The sequence below is a fragment of the Acanthopagrus latus genome, unplaced genomic scaffold (assembly GCF_904848185.1).
Source record: "Acanthopagrus latus isolate v.2019 unplaced genomic scaffold, fAcaLat1.1, whole genome shotgun sequence".
Lineage (NCBI taxonomy): Eukaryota > Metazoa > Chordata > Actinopteri > Spariformes > Sparidae > Acanthopagrus > Acanthopagrus latus.
Window position 1 is genome coordinate 162,227 of NW_023504081.1, and position 25,042 is coordinate 187,268.

General features: G+C 40.7%; 2 protein-coding genes across 2 annotated transcripts; one reads left to right on the forward strand and one right to left on the reverse strand.

The window, feature by feature from the left end:
* Positions 1-368: 368 nt before the first annotated feature.
* Positions 369-20,297, reverse strand: LOC119016303 (homeobox protein ESX1-like). The gene is made up of 11 exons (XM_037092067.1): positions 20,201-20,297; positions 19,822-20,018; positions 16,956-17,118; positions 16,744-16,850; positions 16,361-16,509; positions 16,142-16,278; positions 14,415-14,676; positions 13,633-13,769; positions 11,907-12,168; positions 2,926-3,243; positions 369-735 (listed from the first exon to the last, which is right to left on the reverse strand). Exons 1-10 carry the CDS (start codon positions 20,280-20,282, stop codon positions 3,057-3,059), a joined length of 1,683 nt encoding a protein of 560 aa, XP_036947962.1. The 5' UTR covers positions 20,283-20,297; the 3' UTR covers positions 369-735; positions 2,926-3,056.
* A 2,484-nt stretch (positions 20,298-22,781) lies between these two features.
* Positions 22,782-24,117, forward strand: LOC119016304. Its single transcript, XM_037092068.1, has 3 exons — positions 22,782-22,841; positions 22,961-23,146; positions 23,345-24,117. Exons 1-3 carry the CDS (start codon positions 22,782-22,784, stop codon positions 23,789-23,791), a joined length of 693 nt encoding a protein of 230 aa, XP_036947963.1. The 3' UTR covers positions 23,792-24,117.
* The last annotated feature ends 925 nt before the right edge of the window (positions 24,118-25,042 follow it).

Genomic DNA, 25,042 nt, shown 5'->3' on the forward strand with positions numbered 1-25,042 from the left:
GTGTAAGTAGAAAACAGACAACTCCCCCACTCAACACAACCCTTTCTGTTTTCCCCAGAGTAGCAACGATCAACAACGCAGGACAAAACATGAGCTCATTTGTTCATGTGGTCCATAATGGAGATGTGAAAGCAGCTGAGACCATTTGCCCTCCAGGTGTGTAAATAAAGCTTATAGGGAACCAACCTAAACGCTGTTATTATAGGGGGATTACACTATGCAATCGTTTCACTTCGTAATGATACAATAATAGACGAAGCTGTAGAGCAGAAACATGAACCCACAGATCATGTTGTGACCTCCAGGTTGAGATCTTCTTGCAGGACGGACATTAAACTGCAGCAAAAGTAAATCAATAACAACTCGGACGCAGTAGAAACGACCTTTTATTCAGATTTTTTTTATCATCCTACAATGTCAAGGCTTCACAGTTGAAATCACTTCTGCAGGGGCGATGGCAGGACAGATGAAAGGACGCAAATAATTCAGTGCATTCATACATACAAAAAACATTTTAACCAAAAACGTCACTAGTATCAGTTAACATAGGCATCTAACACTCGTGCAACACAGATCTAGAACGGAACTTTCAATTCAAAATGGAGAGGGATTCAAAATACTCATCATACTCAATCTTGACACAAGGGGGCGCTGGAGGGCATTCTGGAGCGGCAGGGCTGACCTGAGAAGGCAGAAGGGATGAAGCCCTGGTTGGAGTGATCTCTGCCATCCCACCTGCAAGGAAACAGGTTTAAACAGAGATGTGACAGCTGAACTTTACCGAGGGTATTTTAGCTCAGGAGCAGGGCCACATCTCAAACACACCTTATCCTCTAATGTGTCTATGTATGCCTACCAGACCTGCATTCCTGTTCGTTCCCTTTTTTCTGTTCCCCACCTTGACTCCCCTCTTATCTCTCTCCTCTCTCATTAGTCCCCATAAGCTCATAAGTGCTTAATGGTGTGCCATGATATCTATTGCAATAGATGCAATGCACAAATATGCAACAAGTGAGTAATGAGTTTTAAATTCCCTATATTGGTACTTTGTACGTATTTGGCATTCATGCAACTGTCTGGTGGGGGGAATTATGTGAGTGTGACACATCAAAGTCCCTGATTGATGGCCGGTGTGAAGGAGGATAACGGGGAAAATGGATCGCTTTGCTGTACGGAGCAGCTCACCTCATTTTTAATTTTGTGACCTGTCTGGTTTAAATCTGAGTTGCTGCTTTTACGTCATTTTACAAAGTTTCAAATGAATTCTTGAACCATTTTAATAATACCTATTTCATAGTTGATGTGGTTGTGCCAAATTTGATTAGGACTTTAGTAGATAAAATTATGGGTTTAAGTGTGATTAGATTACACGTCGTTATCATCATTAATCTTTCGTTTAAAGTTCAATAAACACTTATAAATGGGCGTCCTGGTGTCTGAGTGATTCAGCCACCTGCTATGCAATTCGTAGTTTCCAGCTTTGTCTTCTACTCTGGACATCTATATCATGTCTTCCCTCTTGCTTCCCAAGATGTTTACATTGAAGCGATATAGCCCTTTATTCCATTAACAAATGCACACGAAGGGCAAACAGAGACACTAACACAGTCCAACCTACAGCCCTGGTTTGGTAGAAGCTTCTCTCTCATTCACAACTGAAAAATTAAAATGAGGTCAAGTATGAGGTCCAATGCAAGTAAATGAAGTGCACATTATAATATTAAGTAGATAATAAGAGCACAGGAGGACAAGTTCCCATATGTTTTCACTAAACTAGGGGATGCAATGATTGTAGTTTACTGTCCACGTTTACCCAATAAATAAAAAGGCCAAATGCTAACGCCAAAATAAACACTTGTATTTCCTTGTTGGTTGTGGTCTTTACTCTAGAGCTGACTGCAGAGCAGGAAGAGTTTATGGGGTCATTAAGGAGAAGAGAAGAAGAACTGAATAAAGATTTTTTGGTGATTAAGCACTTCCAAGATTTGGACGGGTTTGAAACTGTTACATTAAAATCATCAGTATAAAAAGATAAACAACCAGAATATATCTCTACGTTTTCTACTATACCTTTAGAAACCCAATAACACATTCAGCATGATAAATCAATTCATTTTGAAATTCTGGGTTAATTTCGGATGAACTCTTAGTATTTTATTCCCAGCTGCAGGAAGGAAGCTTCTGACTGGCTCATTTTTTCCATTTTGAGCACACAAACTGAGTTGGATTGATAGTTGACAACTACAATTATCATAAAAATCCTGTGTTTCTACGAGGAATATCGAGATACTACCTGAAAGAAAACTTTGACTCCACACTCAACATGACTGTAACCCCAGGGCCATTGTGCGTCCATGTAACCAGATTCTCCATTTTCATACTGGTGTTATATTACAAAGTCACAGACAAATAAGACCCAGAATTACTGCCTCATGGTTGTGTCTGCCCAGTTGCAGTGCCTGAGCTTTTGCATTGAACAATGAGGAGAACATGTGTTATAGAACATTATGAAGACACACTGAAGTTGACCTTTGACCTTTTGTTCATGAAATGACATCACTCCATCATTTTATCCTTTTAGACAATTCTGTACAATTTAGTTGTAATTATTGTATGAATTCATGAGACATGGCAAAAAATGTGTTTTGGAGGTCACAGTGACCTTTAACCACCAAATTCTGATCAGTTCATCCTTGAGTTTAAGTGGTCGTTGGTGTCAAACTTGTTGTAATTGTCAAAGCATTTCTGAGATGTCGTGTCCACAAATCAATAACATATTAATAACTAATTTATGGATCTTCATGTTTTGGTTTCCTTTTTTTTTTAGCATTTTGCAACCATGTTCTCGCCTCAACATGTAAGAAGCTGCACTGGTGCATTTTTTGGTCCAAAAATAAATAAATCAAATGTCATCCTGTGACTCACCATGATGGCCTGCAGACTGCAGCAGGACCTGCCCTCTGCTCTGGGACTGGAAGTAGGCGTGACCTCTAGTCAAGTTGGTGACCATGCCAGTGGAGTTTCCTCCTGGTCCAAAGGTCAGGTAAGGTGTAGGGTTAGAATCTGGGGGAGTGTGGGTGGGGTAAGGGGGGGGGGGGGAGGTATGCCATGTAGGGCAGAGATGCTTGAGGTTGATGCTGGGGCTGGCTGCTGGGGTAGGAGGGCTGCAGCTTATAGGGGAGGTTGTTGTTCTGCTGGCTTGAAGTCAGATCGCCGAGCTTCTCCCCAAAGTCAAAGAAAGACCTGAGGACAATACAAAGAAGAATTTAGTCTCAGGCGCACACATCCATTAATACAGAGTGTCACTAGAGCGAGATCCATAAGGTCATAAACTCTTAAACTCCTCCGATAAATCCATATCTGTCTGATCCATCTGTATTTTTATCACTCTTCCAAGACAAGGAGAAAAGGAGTCATACAAGGAGACGTTAGGTGAAGGCTGTGCAGTGACAGGACTGTCAAAGATGACTGACAACATTTTTATCTGGAAAAGGGGGTCCAGAAGGAAATCTGTGGTATTTTTTTACAATGATTACTTTATAAATCACTCATATCAGCTCCCTGTCTGGGTCAGGGTCAGGGTCAGTTCACCCAAAGATGTACGGGCTGTTCACACATATCTAATCAAGAGCAGGGACAGTAATAGGCTGCTCCTTATTATGATTTGGACCTGTAGTGTTGCAGCCCACCATGCCCAGCTGAGCTCCTGAGATGTGAAAGACGCTCAGGGGACAGCTGAAAAAAGTTCTAGTTGATGCAAATATCCTCCGACTCACTGCAAGCAACAACCAGATGAGAGCCAATCACACACCGAGTTGTCTACTGCTCTGCTCCACGAATAGAGGGAGGATTGTTTCAAGTGACTGGACTGCAATCTTGTCAGCTCAGGTGCCACTGTATTAAAACAGTTTCAAGTTTCATGTATACTGCACAGAGATTTATGATACTATATAAAAAAAAATACAAAAGAGCTATTCTGTTCTCAGGACACAAACTGTCTGAGAAAAGAAAATCTTCCTTGAGTGTACTATATGGTGGCTATGTTAGACACAAACAATCTATATGTGTGCAAGACTGTCTTCAAAAACATTGAAATACCAACACAGAAATTCAGAATATTTACGCTGTACATATCTACCTGTATCAACTGTGCTTACTCGCTCTGTCTTCACTCCAACCCTTGTTATTTTTATGACACAGTATTGTGTTAATTTTTCTCTGCAGTATCAATATTTTTGAAGATATCGTACTGAAGTAAGCCATTCCAGTATCTTGAAAAAAATGGTTTGATAAGTTTGGGTCTACAGTCTTGCTAGCAACTCTGAGAGGCTGTACTTGTGCATAGTCATCACAGTGATGTTTACCAGATTAGTTTAGCATGCTTGCATGAGGTTGATGGAGATGTCATTAGTGCTCCATGTGTACCAATATTTAACCTTAAACATCATTGTTATGAGAGAAGTGAAGTCTGCAGGGTTCATACACATTTTTCAAGGTCAAACTCAAGCACTTTTCAAGCACTTTTAATGGTAATTTTCAATTTTGTCCAACACCCTATCGCTGGGATAAAATACATATCTACAGGAATATATTTACTCATGTTTATTTTTTTTCACTTTTTCTCACAATTATGTACATTGTATTATGCTGTAAACATCTAGAATTATGTTTCATATTAGCAAAAAGTTTCCAAAAAAAGGGAAGCCACTTGGCATTCTTCAGGCACACTTGCACCGAGACAAAGAGAGACCTGAGAGCACCCTGTCATTTCCTTTTTTGACATACCTTTTTATGTTTCAAAATGCATTGTTGGGAGTAACGTAGGGCTGGTCAATGAAACAATAACAATATCTATCACAATAAACATGTGATCAATATCAACAGAAAATATGTTCAATAGAACGATCGATAATTTCACTGAACACCATTAGAAACAGATGATCTGCGAGTGGCAAAATACAGTGCGAGGCCCAGCTGACGGACGAGAGGTTTATGCACGCAACTCTGTTTAATTTTGATCAAAACAAAACTTCAGACACAGACCGAAGAACCTTCACATCCCTACGCATTAGTGCAACAGTTGCGTAGGGATACGGAGGTTCTACGGTTGAGAAAATGTAGAGCCAAAAGAAAGGGCGGTCTGACAGCGGTGTTAATTTTCTCTATTCAACTTACACTTGCAATAATAGAGATTTTAGGTGAGCCTTGTTTGAGGTGGTTAAAATTCGCTTTGCGTCTGGACTCCGTTCACTGCAGTACAAAGCTGAGCGTCTGGGCTGGAGCGGCTCTCTGCTTCTCCAAACTGAGGCTGCGCTGATCGCTGATTACGGTAGCGAACAGACCGACTATAGAGATGTACTTTATATGACCCCACTAACTCCAACTATCCCTTTAACACATTGTCAAGCAGCAATGTCAGCTTCTACACTATTTTGTCTCATGTCTTAGATTCTGAAATCTTGAAAATGATTTTTTTTTTAATCTCACCTGTACTCAGCATTTACAGGGTTATTTCTAAAAAATGTTCTTATTTCAAATGGGTAAAAACAGATCAACAATTATCGATATCGACTGATATGAAACACTTACATCGTGATACATTTTTCAGCCATATCGCCCAGCCCTACAGCAACGCGTTACAAAAGTAATGCAATTACCGTAATGCATTACTTTTTCTGTAACGCACTGATGTGTGTGATTCCAAAAAAAAAAAAAAAAGGTAAATATTTTACTCGGTACGAATCCCAGTAATGCGCATTATAATGCATTTTAAACCCTAAATTAAGTGGTGTGTTGTTTTTATACAAATCTTCCAACACCGCGAGATTAGGAGGGGAGAAAAAATCTGAGCAAATGTTTACTTCCTGTTAGTGCGAGAGAACTATTGATTGAGGAGAAGATGATATTCGCGAGATGGACACGCTCATTATTTTCAGTTGGTCAGAGACAAGGATGTGAAGAACATTATAGTTAAGTGCACTTTGTGTGAGAAACCACAAGATCTCTCTACCTCACCAAATGGCAATTTTTAAGTAATTCAACAAAACATCTAGAGCGAAGCCACACTAACATTAAGCTAGTAACCAAAAGATGGCAAGCTGAGGATGAGAGCGGAAAAAAAACTAAGCGGAAAAAACTAACATTCTCCCATTCTGTGATGCTTGAACTTTGAGAAGCGAGGAGACTGGCTGCAGTATGTCATCGAGGATATGCTGCCACTTTCAACAGTGGATTCTCCATCTTTTAGAAAAATTGTGAGCAAGATCCCAGTCCAGGCTAGCAATGACAAGGTAAGCTATCATTGCCTCAACGGGTTAGTACTGCTGGGCTACTGACTGTAATATAAAGCCACCAGAACAGCGACATAAGGTCAATCTGCTTCACATCAGTCTGTATCAGATATCTGTAAAGCGTCTTGGCTTGCCATCTAATCGTACTTTATTAGAAGTAAGTAATGAAAAGTGGAGAAAAGTGAACATTCCCTTTTCACACTTAAAGCTCTTACAGATGTCAGTGCCTGGTGTGACCTTACACAGACAAACTGAACAGTCAGTTTCTGACTCTGGCACTTTAGCTCTGGTGTTACCCAGTGTGAGTGACTCCTCTGCTGACAGCCTGTCGGCAGCAGGAGAGATGCTCTGTGCTGTTTAGAAGTTTATTAATACTGAACGTGTCATCAGTCCAAATTGCATCAAATTCGACCTTCTCCTCAGCAATCCTTCTCTATTGCCACCAGGCTGCATGTGTGACGACCAACAGGCCATAGACTGCATACACAGACAGTCAGGCGCTAATTTAACAAGGTCACGTAATGTGATTAATGGGGCGTTAATTATTCGTCAGCATTCTTCAGGTGGATGGGAGCCAAGATGGTGGATGGACATGGGTGGCGAGCACAGGACAAAGACAAAGACGAAGTTAAGGAAACAAACGTGTTGCTGAAGGAGATGGAATTGTTAAGTACGAAGATGGATAATATTGAAAAACAGTTCAGTAGCAAGACCAAGAGCCGCGACTGGATTCACTTGAAGAAAAAAATCAGACAACTAGCTTCAAAGCCTCTGATAAATTGGACCCCGATGTGTCGATTGTGATACTGGGTCTGGCCTACGATGAAGGGGAGGATTTGAATGGAAAAAGTAAGAGAGCTACTGAAGAGTGGTTTGGAGTGTGAAGCTGCGCCAGAAATTGCTGCAGTGCTGAGAATGCGAGCGAGAGGACCCGGTCCAGGTGTGGTGAAAGTTGCCTTCGCCAATGTCAAGGACAAGGTGGCGGTGCTTAGGTGTAAACAGAGGCTGAAGAGCAATACCCAGTTCAAAAAAGTTTATCTGAGATCCGCTAAGTCTCCCACAGATCGGATTCTCGAGTTCAACTTTAAAACGCTTCTCCAGGAGATACCAGCTGGAAAAGATTTTTACATGGCGGGGAGGGGCCGCCTGATGACATGGACCTATGCCGAGGTTACAGCGGCTGCTGCCGTCCGAGCAGGGTCCCCGGCAGCAGGTGGAGGAGGCTGAAGAGGAGCTGCCCGGTCCCTCGTTTGTCCCTGGTTCACTGGAATATTAATGGCTGGACTAATTTGAACTGTACACTCAGGATTTCATTACTGCAGTCTCTAAACCCTGATAATATTTCATTAAATGAAACACATTTACGACGGGATGTTAAGATTGACTTTGAAGGTTAGTCCTGGTTTGGTCACAACAGGATGCTGCATAAAAGAGCTAGAAAAGCATCAGGAGTACTTGGTATTTTAGTTAAGAACTATTTGCTGGATTATTTTAGAATACAAGTAGTGGACAAGTCTATGGACGACATAATTGGAGTACGTTTGGAGCATTGGGAGCTGCAGTATAGTTTAGTTATCTTTCCCTGCTATCTACCGCCAGAGGACAGGACTCAGTTACTTTTTTAACTCATCTGCTGGCCCAGGTTTACTCCTTCGAAGCTGATGTCATTTATTTATGTGGAGACTTCAACAGTCGCATTTCAAATAAAGATGACTGTAGGGGGGATATTGATAATGTCCCACCTCAAGTGGCCATAGACCAAAGCATGAACAGTCACGGGGAATCACTCCTTGAATTTCTCAGGGATTGTAAATGCTGTGTCCTAAATGGCAGAACAAATCCTGATACTGACAACTTATCAAGAAAATCTTTATCTGGCCAGGGAGGAATACATTTCAAAGTGGGTAGGAATAAACCATATTGGAATGCAGAACTCAAAAAACTTCTGAATGACAAGAGACAGGCTGAGAGGGAATTTTTGAAATGTAAAGATCCAGCTATTAGAAAGCAACTTAAAGATCGCTACAAGCAAACTCGGTCAAACTTTGATAAGAGAGTCAGATTTTATAAAAGACAGTTTAGAGGAGGACAAGCATTACAGCTAGACCGACTGCAAAGTAACAATCCACAACAATTTTGGAAAGAAATTCATAAATTAGGTCCTAAAAAAACTAAAGAAAATTCAAAATGGATGATGGTGTTGGTATGGATATGCCAGGCTATAGCGTAAATACATTTTTGAATCGGGATATTACTATAGAAGAATTTCAAAATGCTTTGGACAAAGTAAAACTGAAGGAAACACCGGGCATAGAAGGCATCCCAAATGAAGCCCTGAAATCTCCATATCTCCTTCAAGTCCTCTTTTGCCTGTTTCAGACACGTTTTGAGTATGGTATAATTCCATCACCATGGTATAAATCTATCATAAAACCTATCCCAAAGTCAGTAAAGAATGATCCCAGAATACCTCTTAATTACAGAGGCATCAGTCTCCTAAATACAGTTTATAAGGGATATTCTAATATACTGAATTATAGGCTTATTCGATATTTGGAAATGAAACTGTTGATGAGCAGAATGGGTTTAGAAAGCACTGTGCCTGTGTTGACCATATTCATTCCATGTCAACTATTATTAGAGCTACAATCGCCTTTCTCATGCTTTGTTGATGTCCAAAAGGCACTCGATTGGATTAATAGAGATTCACTTGTCTTCAAACTGATGGAAGAAGGGGTGGATGGTAGATTCTACAAAGCTATTCAGAGTCTGTATGGTAACCCAGTTGCTTGTGTTGAGATCAATGATATGTATACTGATTGGTTTGAAGCCCCTTTTGGTGTGAAACAAGGTGATATTCTTTCTCCAACACTTTTTGTATTGTTTGTAAATGATTTAGCTCTACAGATTAAGAAAAATAATCTGGGTGTATGTTTGGATGACACATGCTTAGGTATTCTATTATACACAGATGATATTAATTTACTGGCAGAATCTGAGTCTGATTTACAAAATATGCTAAATTTGGTTAGTTCCTGGTGTCATAAATGGAGATTGGTGATAAATCAGAGATACACAGATAATGCATTTTACAAATAAAGGCATGGAAAGAAGTAAACAGAAATTCTATTTTGATTCAGTTCCCTTGGAAGATGTTAGCTCATACAAATATTTAGGTTTCCTTCTGGATGATTTTATGACGTTTGAAACTGGTTTTAGGCGCCTTGCTGATTCAGCTAGGAGAGCTTTGGGATCAGTTATCAATAAAATTAAAGTTTGTAATGATTTGGGTTACTTATACTCAACTGTATAATGCATGCTTCTCTCCCATACTGAACGATGCTGCAGGAGTGTGGGGATTTAAAGAATCCAAAGTTAGAGATACTATACAGAATAGAGCTATAAGATTTTTTTTGGGTCTCCATAAATTTGCGCCGATTCCAGCAATAGAAGGAGATATGGGCTGGATTCCAGGATGTGTACAACGAAAATGTGAAATGATTCGACTGTGGAGTCAACTAAACAAAATGGCAGAGGATAGAATAAATTAAAAAAGCATTTATATGGAGTAAATTACATAGTTCCCCCTTGTCAAAAGAAATGTACTCTATTTTTGAGGAGGTGGATATGGTGTATACTTACAGGAATAACTGATGCTGTAACGTTAACGTCATTAAAAATAAGCTTCTATCGAAATTTGAAGAGAAATGGTTTGAAAATGTCCTATTAAAACCAATATTAAGGACATATATGCAGATTAAATCTAACTTTGGACCTGAATTATATGTTACAGCACATTTACAGAGAAGTCAAAGATCTTTAGTTGCACAGTTGACATCTGGTAAACTTTCTCTGGTCATTAAGGTTGGTCGATTTAAATATATTCCTGAGGAGAATATAATATGTGAAATGTGCGACCTAGATAAAGTAGAGAGTGAGTCTCAATTCCTTTTATATTGTACATAGTATGATGATTTGAGAGAGGTATCGTTTCATGAAATCTACGGACAAAATCCCAAAATATTTTGGTGCTCTGATGAGCAGAAGCTGGGGTGGTTGTTTAATTTCAATGTGTTTAAAACTGCTAGCTTTATTTCTCAAGCCTGGAAAAGAAGACAGGTACATTTGTTTACTTAATTTTTGATGTGCTGATGTTGTTGTGCTGATCCAGTTGTGCTCTGGATCTGGTTTGGTTCTTTTTTTTTTCTTGTGTCCTATAAGCCCATGTGGGCTGAGCATACATGTATGCATGACACAATAATAAAAGTAATCCATTCATTCATTCATTCAGTTAACACTTTAACTTTGACAACCCTACATTTTATATCATTTAGTCTGTAAAAACGCTGATTTATCAAACGCTAGCGGTTAACATGAACAAAGTGTTAACGTGCAGCATTGGCCTTAGTTGCTCAAAGTCTAAACTTACATTTCATGTGACTGGAGAGCGCAGACTCTCCCATTGCACAAATCTGCAAATCTTTTTTGCATCACTCCACTCTTTGATTCGGTCCTCGTCTTAACCATAGTTTGTAGTCATCATTCTCCAGCCATGCAGCGCTCGTTAAAACTACAGCCTCTCGACATTTTGTCATCTCCTGCTGTCTCTCTTCGAAGGGGGCGGTGTGGAGTCACACACAGACCGGCAGGTCGCAGAGAGGAGCAGAGAGGCTCAGCGGAGCCCAGGAGAAAACGTCTCCACATACGGTTCTCTTACTGATTTTATTTCTCCTTGTAATAAACAAACTATCCAGTCTGATCACAATTTTGTGAAAGACATCGAATTATAATGTCAAGCACTTTCAAGCACTTAAACTAAAATCCCAGCACTTTTCAGACCTTGAAAAAACAACATTGTAATTCAAGCACCTTCACGGAATTCAAGCACCCGTACGAACCCTGAGTCTGAGGATGATAAACTTTGTGCCAATCTTTGTAAGCAGAAACTCTGACTGTCAGGGGATCGCCAAAATCAACAGGGTTCATCCTCGTTCATGGCAAAGCAGACTGACCAAACAACACTGCCATCCACAGAGACATGCCACTTGCTATACAAAACAAACATTTTCTCAATTACCTCATAATGGCCAACGCTGCAGGTAGTCATTGGGTTATTACTACTTGCACTGTTTGAGACAGAATGTCCCAGATACTCTACAGAACACTGTCAACCAATCTGAAAGGAACTATTATTCATGCTCAGAGTCGTACCAGTGAAAATATGTTGTGTTGTAATTCAAGTGAACTGACCCTCTAACTTTAATAGCAGGACCAGATTGAAAATGTGTTAATATTCATTGTTTGTCTTTGTGTGGTCTTCGGGGGACTTATAGTGCTGTGATTCATAAATGTCATCTAACAAACAAACATCATTTTGTAGAAAGCAACTGAGATGTCTCACAGCATGATTTCAGAGATATTTCAAAGCGCCAGCTGAAACTGACTCCCTCTATTACAGGCACTGTCTGAGGCATCATTATATCGGTATTTTGCAGGATCCCTACTCATGTCTGCAGCCTGCCAACCCACTGTCCTCCTATCATCTCTTGTACTGGTTGTCCCTGTTCAAATCATCTTCTAGTATTCATGTCACTGCTGGCTGTGAGCTGAGCTGACCTGGTGCCTGTCTGCAGAGACTGGGAGTCACGATGGGCCAAGGAGGAGCCAGCCTCCACAGCATCCAGGAACAGAGGTGGGGTGTGGGCCAGGGTGTGAACGAAGGGTGGAATCAGGTTGGCAGGGTTGTAGGTCGTTGTGAAAAGGGGGGCACTGGCTCGGTGCAGCGGGGGAGGGCTGTGCATGGGGTGTGGGTGGTACTCTGCCAACTCCCTCTGAGATGAAAGCTGCTGCTGGCCCCCATCTCTCATCCTGGATTGGTCTTGGAGATTATACATAGAGATTAAACACTGAGATTAAAGCGATACTGTAGTTTGGTTTCTGGTGAATTTTACTCTTCTTAACATGCAGTGTGAAGAGTTCACTGAGCTCTGAGATTAAACTTGGCTGAACTCAAACCATGGATATCAGACCCAAGAACAGCAAAATAAAGTAGCTTTGTAGGTATTTTTAAATGGTATTTTAGAAGAATTCAATAAAAATGTTGATGACTCATCCTGCACTTTTGGGACATATACTAATTTTGCGTCCAATATGCTTTCTTCATTTTTATCACAGGACAATGGATTTATAAAAGGAACCATGGCCCAGAAGAGCGGAGCGTTTTGATGGAGCAGGACACCCTGATTGCACAACTTTACCTGTACCAGTAGCTTTGTTGCTAAAGTAACCACTAACTGCTGCTAAATGAAGCTGCCCTTAGCTAGTTAGTCTCACAGCTTTTTTGACTGAGCCTTGGTATGCTCAGAGTCAACCCTGGAAACAAAACCACCTTGGTGTTCCCTGTCGTTGAGCTGGCCTCAGTCTTCTTTCAGGATGTACTGATCTGTTCTGGTCTGGCTGTGTTTACTGGCAGCTGCCACAGTGAAGAGCGCAACATATCTTCAGCACTACTGGCTACTTGAAACGCTAATCAATATCCATAACAAGTCCCTTCCTAACTGTCTGTTTGTACAGGATAGACCGTATTATGCTGAAGGAAATAGCGCTCTACAAGCTCTTCAACGGGAGCATTAAAGAAGAAAAATACACTAACAAGTACTAACTGTAAATAAGGAGGTTGTATGAAGCCAGTTATTTCAGTATTCAAAATACAATTCAGACTAAGATTCAACAAACCACTACTTTTGTTTTATTGTGAAAAAACAGATGAAAATACTAAGGGGGTGTTGGTGCCATCAGTGGGACCTCTCAGTTAGACATTCAGACCAAAACAAGCCTTGCATTTAGCATGTCTATAGCTGAACTATGAGACGGGATTTTACAGCTTCTGAAACACAAATAAAAAGAACATCTAACCAGTTTCCTATCTTTGCCAGAGAACCCTGCAGTTGTTCTGCTGATGCCCTCTGCATCAGTATCCCCACATATCGTGGTCTCACTGAACTGAACAAGAACAAGGCAGCTGTGTTACTTTCATCTTAACACAACGTCAGGCTGTGTGCACACAACAAATGTAATCTAACATGTGAATGTGTTAAAGATTATTAATGCTAGACCTCTGAGCAAAGACTATTAAACTCTCAGCTGTGGAGAAAGTGTCATTTGAATGCTGCTCAATCACAAAAACCTTCATTAATTCAGCTAATGTAGCTCATTTCACCATTTATCACAACCTCTAGTTTCACACAATTGATTATTATATCATTGTATTGAGCACAATGATCAAATGCATCCGGAGCAGTACATTTTGAGAAAATGTGTTGATAAATGAGGATTTAGATGCCTGGGCTGCTGAGGCTGGCCTGCAGGTTGCTGTGGGAGGGCACAGTCTGGTTGGACAGGGTGGGGAAAGAAGGTGCTGTGGAGGTGAGTTGGGGCACCTTGGTGGCAAAGTTACCAGAAAAAGAGGGAGCTCCCTTACTGAAAAAGAGAGAAAACATAACTAATAATACACCGTATGACAGCAAAAAACTCCATAAACACAGAGATGACACTGTGATACCTGTTAGGTGCCTGTGTGGGTATGGTGGAGTTAACTGGTTGATGTGTGGGGCTGCTGTTATATCCAGCTCTACTCTGTCTGTATTCAACCTCCCAGATACTCTACAGAACACAGTCAACCAATCTGAAAGGAACTATTATTCATGTTCAGAGTCGTACCAGTGAAAATATGTTGTGTTGTAATTCAAGTGAACTGACCCTCTAACTTTAATAGCAGGACCAGATTGAAAATGTGTTAATATTCATTGTTTGTCTTTGTGTGGTCTTCGGGGGACTTATAGTGCTGTGATTCATAAATGTCATCTAACAAACAAACATCACTTTGTAGAAAGCAACTGAGATGTCTTACAGCATGATTTCAGAGATATTTCAAAGCGCCAGCTGAAACTGACTCCCTCTATTACAGGCACTGTCTGAGGCATCATTATATCGGTATTTTGCAGGATCCCTACTCATGTCTGCAGCCTGCCAACCCACTGTCCTCCTATCATCTCTTGTACTGGTTGTCCCTGTTCAAATCATCTTCTAGTATTCATGTCACTGCTGGCTGTGAGCTGAGCTGACCTGGTGCCTGTCTGCAGAGACTGGGAGTCACAATGGGCAAACGAGGAGCCAGCCTCCACAGCATCCAGGAACAGAGGTGGGGTGTGGGCCAGGGTGTGAACGAAGGGTGGAATCAGGTTGGCAGGGTTGTAGGTCGTTGTGAAAAGGGGGGCACTGGCTCGGTGCAGTGGGGGAGGGCTGTGCATGGGGTGTGGGTGGTACTCTGCCAACTCCCTCTGAGATGAAAGCTGCTGCTGGCCCCCATCTCTCATCCTGGATTGGCCTTGGAGATTATACATAGAGATTAAACACTGAGATTAAAGCGATACTGTAGTTTGGTTTCTGGTGAATTTTACTCTTCTTAACATGCAGTGTGAAGGGTTCACTGAGCACTGAGATCAAACTTGGCTGAACTCAAAGCATGGATATCAGACCCAAGAACAGCAAAATAAAGTAGCTTTGTAGGTATTTTTAAATGGTATTTTAGAAGAATTCAATAAAAATGTTGATGACTCATCCTGCACTTTTGGGACATATACTAATTTTGCTTCCAACATGCTTTCTTCATTTTTATCACAGGACAATGGATTTATAAAAGGAACCATGACTCAGAAGAGCGGAGCGTTTTGATGGAGCAGGACACCCTGATTACACAACTTTACCTGTACCAGTAGCTTTGTTGCTAAAGTAACCACTAACTGCTGCTAAATGAAGCTGCCCTTAGCTAGTTAGTCTCACAGCTTTTTTGACTGAGCCTTGGTATGCTCAGAGTCAACCCTGGAAACAAAACCACCTTGGTGTTCCCTGTCGTTGAGCTGGCCTCAGTCTTCTTTCAGGATGTACTGATCTGTTCTGGTCTGGCTGTGTTTACTGGCAGCTGCCACAGTGAAGAGCGCAACATATCTTCAGCACTACTGGCTACTTGAAACGCTAATCAATATCCATAACAAGTCCCTTCCTAACTGTCTGTTTATACAGGATAGACCGTATTATGCTGAAGGAAATAGCGCTCTACAAGCTCTTCAATGGGAGCGTTAAAGAAGAAAAATACACTAACAAGTACTAACTGTAAATAAGGAGGTTGTATGAAGCCAATTATTTCAGTATTCAAAATACAATTCAGACTAAGATTCAACAAACCACTACTTTTGTTTTATTGTGAAAAAAACAGATGAAAATACTAAGGGGGTGTTGGTGCCATCAGTGGGACCTCTCAGTTAGACATTCAGACCAAAACAAGCCTTGCATTTAGCATGTCTATAGCTGAACTATGAGACGGGATTTTACAGCTTCTGAAACACAAATAAAAAGAACATTTAACCAGTTTCCTATCTTTGCCAGAGAACCCTGCAGTTGTTCTGCTGATGCCCTCTGCATCAGTATCCCCACATATCGTGGTCTCACTGAACTGAACAAGAACAAGGCAGCTGCGTTACTTTCATCTTAACACAACGTCAGGCTGTGTGCACACAACAATTGTAATCTAACATCTGAATGTGTTAAAGATTATTAATGCTAGACCTCTGAGCAAAGACTATTAAACTCTCAGCTGTGGAGAAAGTGTCATTTGAATGCTGCTCAATCACAAAAACCTTCATTAATTCAGCTAATGTAGCTCATTTCACCATTTATCACCACCTCTAGTTTCACACAATTGATTATTATATCATTGTATTGAGCACAATGATCAAATGCATCCGGAGCAGTACATTTTGAGAAAATGTGTTAATAAATGAGGATTTAGATACCTGGGCTGCTGAGGCTGGCCTGCAGGTTGCTGTGGGAGGGCACAGTCTGGTTGGACAGGGTGGGGAAAGAAGGTGCTCTGGAGGTGAGTTGGGGCACCTTGGTGGCAAAGTTACCAGAAAAAGAGGGAGCTCCCTTACTGAAAAAGAGAGAAAACATAACTAATAATACACCGTATGACAGCAAAAAACTCCATAAACACAGAGATGACACTGTGATACCTGTTAGGTGCCTGTGTGGGTATGGTGGAGTTAACTGGTTGATGTGTGGGGCTGCTGTTATATCCAGCTCTACTCTGTCTGTGTTCAACCTCTGCTGTGATGGAGCTCTGCTCTTTCCTCAATTTTGTCCTGCAGTTCTGAAACCAAATCTGGCACATAAAAATATGCAATATTGGAGAGAATGTGAGGACGGTTGTGAGAAAATGGAAGGAGACAGAGAGAGAAAGTGGTCCAAGACCAAGCCCAAGACAGAGGGGTAAGACTTAACTCCCTGTTTGCCAAGCACTTAATCTGTTCTTAGAGTTACATCATCAAATAAGCAATAGAACGGATCAATAAGGGACATCTCTCAGAGGATCAAAACAGGAAAATAAGTGTCAAACCCTCATTTTTTCAGGTGTGACACCAAGTGCTGCAGCGATCAGCCTCTTCTTCTGTAGATCAGGATACTGGTCCTCCAGGAACAAGGCCTCTAAATACACTAACTGATCTGCAGGCATATGCAAATGTACACAAACACACACACACCAAATGGAGGTCAACTATTTGCTTAGTCAAACCTGAACACACCTGGATAAACTGACACTTAAGTTACCAGCACTGAAGGGTATTCGTTTTCTCTTCTTCTTTGCAGGTGGTGGTGGGCAGCTGTCCACAGTCTCTGACCCCGGCACCTGAGAGAAGCTCACGCTGTGGTCTCCACCCGTAGTGCTGTAGAGGATGGAGCGCTGGATGGAGTAGACCTGGGTTATCTCCATCTGCAATTTACCAGACAAACATTGCCTCAGTACTCTTCATCTCAGTCAAATATTGCCTGATTAAAAATGATAATTATTTGCACTGTGAAGTGTGAATAATCACATTTCTTTAAAGCTGAACTCAAGTTTGGAGGGTGGAAAAAAGATGAGGTGTAAACTAAAAGCCAGCAGGGATCTTTGTCTGCCAAAACACAACTGAAGTGCAGCAAAAAGGGCACAACTGAATGTTTCAGCCCACAGAAGGCAAAGTAACAAAGTGAAAAGTAGCAACAAAATAAAAGCTGGTTCAGAACTTCCAAAACCAAGTAATTCATTTACAGTTTTGTCTATGCTCCTCTCATGTTATCTACACTCAAGGGTGCAGATAATGATCGTTTCATCTTTAAATGATCTGAAATTATTTTCTTGATTGACCAATTCATTGTTTGGACTATACTATACTATACTATACTATACTATACTATACTATACTATACATGAGTTACAATTAATGTCCTGGTAATATATGAATTAACTGACAGCATTTTCTGTATGAATTGGCTGTATCCACAACCCGACTCACAGGACCAGCAAAACAGGCATGTTTGTACGGTTTATGTTTGCTTTTCTGCGTGCTGTATTTCTCCAATGAGTGCAGCTGAAGCCTGAAATCAGGAAAATGTACATTTCTTGCTGTTCATAATATGACTTTAAGATTAACTGCAGCTGTGGGTGGTGAACGGAGCCTACTTACAAAATAAAGATTACTGGCAAATTTCATGGTGTAGGTACAGTGAATTATACTGGCAAATAATAATGAATTATTATAATACATTCCCCCTCACATATTTACAGATGTAATGATTTGACACAGTTTGTCATGATCAAATTCTGCAGGTGTGTATTCCAATGATTCAATGAAAGTCTTTCGCCCACTTATATAACACCAGATCACACAATGATCCAGAGATTTAAATCTGGAGGCTGTTTTCACAACCACATCATTAACATTGCAGCAGACTGTAGGTGTTAATCATACCATACACATCACACTGTAATTATATGGGACAAATGAGTAACATGGAGATCTTAACTAGAAGATGCATAAATGTCTGCCATGCTGCTCTGCAATCAAACATTATTCAAAACCACAGGCGTTTATTTTCAAGTTTATGCAATTTAACTTTCTAAATATCTCTAAGCTGTCAGGCTGAATTTGGGTCTAAGCTGAAATGAACCAATTTGAACACAACTCAATATATTGTATTGATATCAATAACACTACATTCATGCCTTCCCTCTATAACAGATGCAAAATTGTACTCATCAGTGTCTGAAAATTTCAGCTAAAGCTGAGTTTGTTGCTGGAGCTGCAGCAGACTGACGTTGCGTTTTTTATAACCTTAAAGCCACGTAAAGGGAAACTCCACCAAATTTACACATCAAAGTCTGTTTACAGGTCTTTGGGAGTACTATCGCGTAAGTGAAAAGGTTGTATATAAAACCTTTCATGACTCCAGATGGAGTCTCATAAAATTGAATAAATTGCATCAGTTGGATCTGGAGCTGGATTTAGAGTTTGAAGAGTGAGCTTACTTAGCTTTGTAGCCTCCTCCTCTCTCTGCTTGAGGCCAGTGGCACACGGCTACATTAGCCACTATTTGTATTAAACACACCTGACTCTCAGACTGAACTATTCACCACCTTTTGTATTGTGGGCAGGGTAGACCCCACATTCTGACAGACTTTCAGCCCCCCTTGCTCAGATCTTTCAGCTTGGCCTTCATTTTGTTCTCAACTACACAAATGCAACGACAGTGCAGGTTTTGTAGTTGTGACTCTATCGCAGTGAAACAATATGTACGCAGACAGACCAAAAACAACAGCTACGCTACAGTTGACAGGTTGAATGATTGAAAATGTGATAGTTATCTGCAAATAAAGCAAAACTCTCGCCAAAATGCAACCTAGGCTTTTTTTGTGACTGTATATGAGTGAAACCTTTGTGTAAAAGCATAATTACCATGAAGGAGGCACCTTTGAGATTTACCGTCTTTACATTTTCGGGCAAGCTCATTTTCAATGGGAGTTTAAGGGGCATTTTTACGCTAGCATCAAAATCATTATTCACTAAGAAGGCTCGACACAACATGAAACTTTGTTCGTAGTATCACCAGGGTCTCTACACATGAACACCAGCATTGAGAACACTGTTTGTGTATGCAGAGTTTACTAAAAAGAAGGCTTTTGAACAACTCACGTTAGCAGCTGTATCTTTGACGCACCGTCGTCATGGCAGACAGAAAGGGTCGATCCCCGAGCGCGACCTAACAGGAAGGCTTGAGGAGCGGTCCACCATTACTCTCCTTCCTGTTAGGTCGCACTCAGGGATCACCTTAGGTTGCTTTTTGGTGAGAGTTTCAGTATAAATGAAATAAATGTGGATCCAGGTCACACAGTGGGGAGCTAATAGCACCGTTCCTACTTCCTACCTCCCTAGTTCTGGCACCCTTGCTTGGACCATGCCAAATTTCAAACTCTGTAAAATTTTATGACTGCATATTTTACAGTTGTGCTTTATGCTTACAAAATATGTCAACAGGCAGGCAGACATAAGAACCACAAAGTACTCATTCTAAGAGCACAGTAATGCTCAGAGCTGTTCATCACTCCAATCTGAGGCTCCGACAGAGCCGAGCTGTCCTCTAAGCTCACTGCTGTCACCTCATGTTTACTGCCAGCTTGTGTTTCTTTGTCCTCCTCATCCTTATTTTCACTTCCTGTCTCGCCTCCCGCCTCTTCATCCTCCCTTTGATTAAACACTTCCCCCTCTCCATCCCTCCTCCTCTTCCTCGTGATCCCTCGGCTGTTCTTTGTTTCCAAGTCTTCCAGTTCTTCATCACACAGAAGGCTTGGACAGTCTGTAACAGAGTGAAGAGAGAAGAATTTTTACTCTTATATACGATATGTAAAGCCTGGACCTATGTTTTTTTTTTTAATTAATGCAGATACATACAGATACGTCCTTAAACCCACACAAACATATTCCAAATAATAATAATAGTACTATAAAGAAAGAAAAACAATCAAAAACAAAACAAACTTATAGACGCTGTGCAAATGTAGGCAATTCTGAGCAGCAACCAGGAGAATAGGAAGACAAGACAGTTGACAACAACGTTCATTTGTGATCACTTGAGGCTTGAACTCACAACTTCTGGAACCAAAGACTGTCATCTATCACTCTGAGCTAATTGGCAAGTGGCAACACAACAGTGGCTTCACAAATTGAGTAAGCAATTCACTGTTGTGCAGGCAGATTTGAATCCACTGTAAAACAATTCAGTTACCAAGACAAAAATCTGAAAATACACAATTGCAGCATGGAGATGTTGGTAATTTGTTTTTAAAAATGACTGATTTGCTCCATAAGTGAATAACTGATGTTTAGCTATGTCATTATTGCATTGACTCCAGTTGTTCACATGAAATTTTAAATGCTGTGAAAAATTCAGTTTTTGAGGCTCAATTTTTGATAAATCACAGGAGGAGAGAGGAAACAGGTTTAACAAGTTTTAGTTTTGAAAAAGAAAACTGAGTGATGTACTTCATAATATTAATAGCTTTGAATGTACAAAAGTTTCTTCAATATTGAGGCTACAGTTTGATAAAAGTTCTGAAGCTGTGGTTGATTTGTTATGAATTTTCAATGTTTTGAACTTTAGAGGCTTGCTGTAGTGCCACCATCAGGACTATTGTCTTGGGTTTACAGCTGAGGTAATCTGGCATGAGACTGAACCTTTATGCAAAATTTAGTTAGCTTTCACCCACGGTCCGGTCCAAGCTATTTGTTTTTATTGAGCGTAGAGGCTTGCTGTGATGCCACCATCAGGACAACAGTCTTGTGTTTCATGTTGAGGACATCTGACATTTTGATCTGTCATCATCATCATCATCCTAGCTGGGTCTCGAACCCACAACCCCTGACACCAAGAACCAGCTCCTAACTTCGCAGTGCTGTTTACAGTCAAACGTTTTGATGCACTGTAGGCTTAATTTTTGATAAATAAAAAATCTGAGAAACAAGTTTTGTGGAGGACGGTCTGAAGATGCTCTCAAAAATTGTAGGAGGAGAGGTTTTATAAGTTTTACAGGTTTCGAAAAAATAACTAACCCCCCCCCCCCCCCCCCCCATTGACATGTTCTTGGAATTAAGTAAATCTGGCATGGAGCCGGACATTTCTGTAAAGTCTGGTGAGTTTTCGCCCTTGGGAAGTATGACTTCCTCAGAAGAAACAAAGAAGAAAGAAAGAATTCCTAAGAATACAATAGTGTCCGGGCAGCTTAGCTGAAATTCACTGCCTCCATTGCCTTGGTGACCCACTTCCTCTCTGATGGAGTTTTAGCACAGATCCAGTTGTTGATGATCACCTTTTTTGTGATCATGCATAAAGAGAGGAACACTTTCTTGGCCTTTGGTGGAACTTTATTCAAATTATGTAGATCTCCTAATATACATGACTCTGGTGTTAGTGGAATAGTTATGTTGATGTGGTTCATAGCATGTCTTGTTACGGCAAACAAAATTTATTTTATTTTATGGCAATCCCAGAGTAAATGAAACAAAGTTCCATCAGTTTTGCCACATTTTGGACATTTACTGTCTTCTTGTAAATAGTTTTGACGGTGTGTGGTATAATCTGTTGAGTATTTAGAATTGTCTTAGTTTATTTTTTATACATGGAAAAGGTTGTCTTGCATTTTTCTCTCTCTGTTCAAGGACAGCTCTTCCTCTCGTTTATGCAGATCTCTGGCCCATTTTTTTGCACAAGCATCAAATTCATTGCCAATGCTATCATTCAGAGTTGAATACCATAATTTAACTGCATTTTAATTGGTAGGTTATGACTGTAAAGCACATTTTCAAATGTGTGTACGCAAATTCTCAGCTTTTCTATCAACACACATTTTTCAATAGATCATTTTCCATTGGAGCCCAAATTTCAACATAAGCCCCATCCTTATTTTCCACACTAAAAGCTACTTTCTCTAAATTTACTGCCTCCATTGCTTCGATGGAGTTTTACTCACTCACGCTGCTGGTTTGTAGAGTAAGCAGATTGTATTTAGTAAACTGGAGACAGTGTTTCCCCTAGGTTTTTGTAGCAGCGGTGCTCTGAGTGGGTAACCTAGCAACAGTAGGGGGGTCCGGGGGCATGCCCCCCCCCCCCCCGGGAGAACATTTTGAAAAATAACCCTTTAAATGGTGACTACTGGTGAGATTTTTGAAAAAAAAAAAAATCATTTTCAGAATTTCAGAACCAGAATCAGAAGACATGAAACTAAATAGTGCAGAAGCTGCTGTTTGAAAATATGTTAACCTCTTGAGTAGGGGTGTGACGAGATCTCGTGCCACGAGATCTCGCGAGATTAAACTCGACGATATTTCTCGTCGCGTTAAAAATCTGTCTCGCGAGATTTGTGAGCTATGCAAACCTCTACCCCTGTACCTCTACCAGAGAAGCTGGCTCTGCTTCTACCAGAGAATTTTGACTGGCTGTGCTTCTACTTGTGACCTGTGGGGGAAGTAATGCGTATTTGCTACGTCTAGCCTGCCAGAACCTAAAGAAGGAGAAGGAAAAGAAGAAGAGGAGGAGAAGGAGGGGAAACAGCAAGCAGCCAGAATGACGTCGGAAAATACCGGTATGACCATTGAAGATGCCCCCGCCACTTTTAAATCGTCTGTTTGGCAGCATTTTGGGTACCCGGCGGAAATGATAAATGGCAGTAGAGTGACTGATAAAACACAGACAATATGCAAACATTGTATGAAAATAATGCCGTACACCGCGGGTAATACGAGCACGATGCGGAGTCATATGCAGCACCACCACAGCTCGGTACTCAAATCAGCTTCTGCACCTGTGAAGAAAACACTAACAGGCCAGACGACGCTGACAAATGCATTCGGACCTCAACTTCCACAGTCAAGCGCCAGAGCCACAACAATAACAAGAGACATAGGTGTTTTTATCGCAGCAGATATGAGGTAAGACAAAACGCCCGAAGTATTGATACACTTGACAGCTGCGATGTCAGAGATGCTGAAGACCTTGTGAAGCTGCTGCATCCTTTGAAGACAGCCACCACAGTGTTGTGTGAGGAGAGGAGTCTGTATGTGACATCTGTGTGTGTGTGTCTCTTAGCTGCTTATCAAAATTAACACCAGTGTTTCTTCTGTTTAAAGACCACAGCTGAGGAGAGGGAAGAAGGGGCAGCAGGTGGAGCTCACTGTCCCACACATGGTAGAGAGGAGGCTGTGAGAGATGATGAGCCCGAAGTGACAGAACCTACTCCCAAAAAGACAGCACTTGAGGACCTGTTAGGAAACTCTTTCTCTACTGAGCCAGAGATGTCCAACAGTTCAAAACAGGCTGAGAGGGAAGTTGAAAACTACAGAAAAGAGGCCTCTATCCCTCTCAGTGGCTGCCCTCTTAAGTGGTGGCAACAACACTGCTCCCAATATCCTTTGCTGTCTCACCTTGCCAAAGCGTGCCTTTCTGTCCCTGCTACCTCCGTTCCAAGTGAGCGCATCTTTTCAACAGCAGGAGACATAGTCAATGCGCAAAGATCCCAACTGCTGCCAGACAATGTGGACATGCTAATATTCTTAAAAAAGAACATGGCTGTGTAGTTGCAGCATGTTGTTATACTTGTTCAGGCTTTGTTTGCACTCTGTATTGACAGTTAATGATTTGGTTTTGCACATAATATTGTTTGCACTTTGAAAAGAAAAGGAGGAAATATTCAATTTTATTATTTTTTTATTATTGTTTTAACTTTTATAAATTTTAGTTCTAGTTTCAATTTGTGAAAGAATAAGTTTATTAACAGTTAAAAGAACATGACTGTGTAGTTGCAGCATGTTGTTACCTTTAATACTTGGTGCATGCAAGTTATAATAAAACATTTCAAAATGCTTGTGCAACTCAGTAAAATAAAAGTCTGTTGGTCCAGTCATATATTTTGTCATTGTGGTTTTCCTAAAATCTCGTCTCGTCTCGATCTCGTGAACCCAATCTCGCGTCTCGTCTCGTCTCGTGAGCTGAGTGTATCGTCACACCCCTAATTATTATTATTATTATTATTATTATTATTATTATTATTATTATTATTTTGCTCATAAGACACTATCTGTAGTGGAACAAGAAATGTCTGATGTATAACAAGTGGTGCACTTGTCTGTCATACACCAAAGGAAAAACCAATAAAAACTTGAATTACAATAATAATAATAATAATAATTTACCAGTGCCATTACTACTATTATTTCAAGCTGTATTTCAAGCCAGCTGTCTGAATCTGACCGCACTGAGACCCCAAGACCAGGAGAGAGATTTACTGATACTGTAGCGGAATTACAAGGTCCAAAAGACTGAAACCATCCGGTACCAAGTGAAGGAAAAGAAGGACAGGTGTTATTTTACAGGTGTCTTTCCTGCTTGTTTGTCAGTTGAAATGCTGTTAGTTTTCCATCCCCTTTGTAATAGGGTCGTTGTAAGCCTTTGGTTTATTGTGTCACAGTTTATGTTAGTTAAAGTTTACATCAGTGTTAAAGTGCATATATATATATACTTTGGCGTGATATTTTTGACTTAAAACAAATAAAATCTTGAATATATCCATGCAGTTTCTGTGTAAGTGTATGAACACTGACTGTGAAATTGTGATGCAAGAAGGCTGTGGTTACGATCGTGCTTAGGGCATCAAATTACTCAGGGCCAGCGCTACGTTTCACTTTATTATAAAGCATGGTTAATAAGTTGGTTGCAAAGAAGCTAAGCTTACTGACTCCATCATGAACGGTCATACTAAAATAAAGGAAGAGGAAGATAGTGAAATTAAAACAAGTAGTGTCCAGGTTGAAGCAGCCTAAAACACAGAT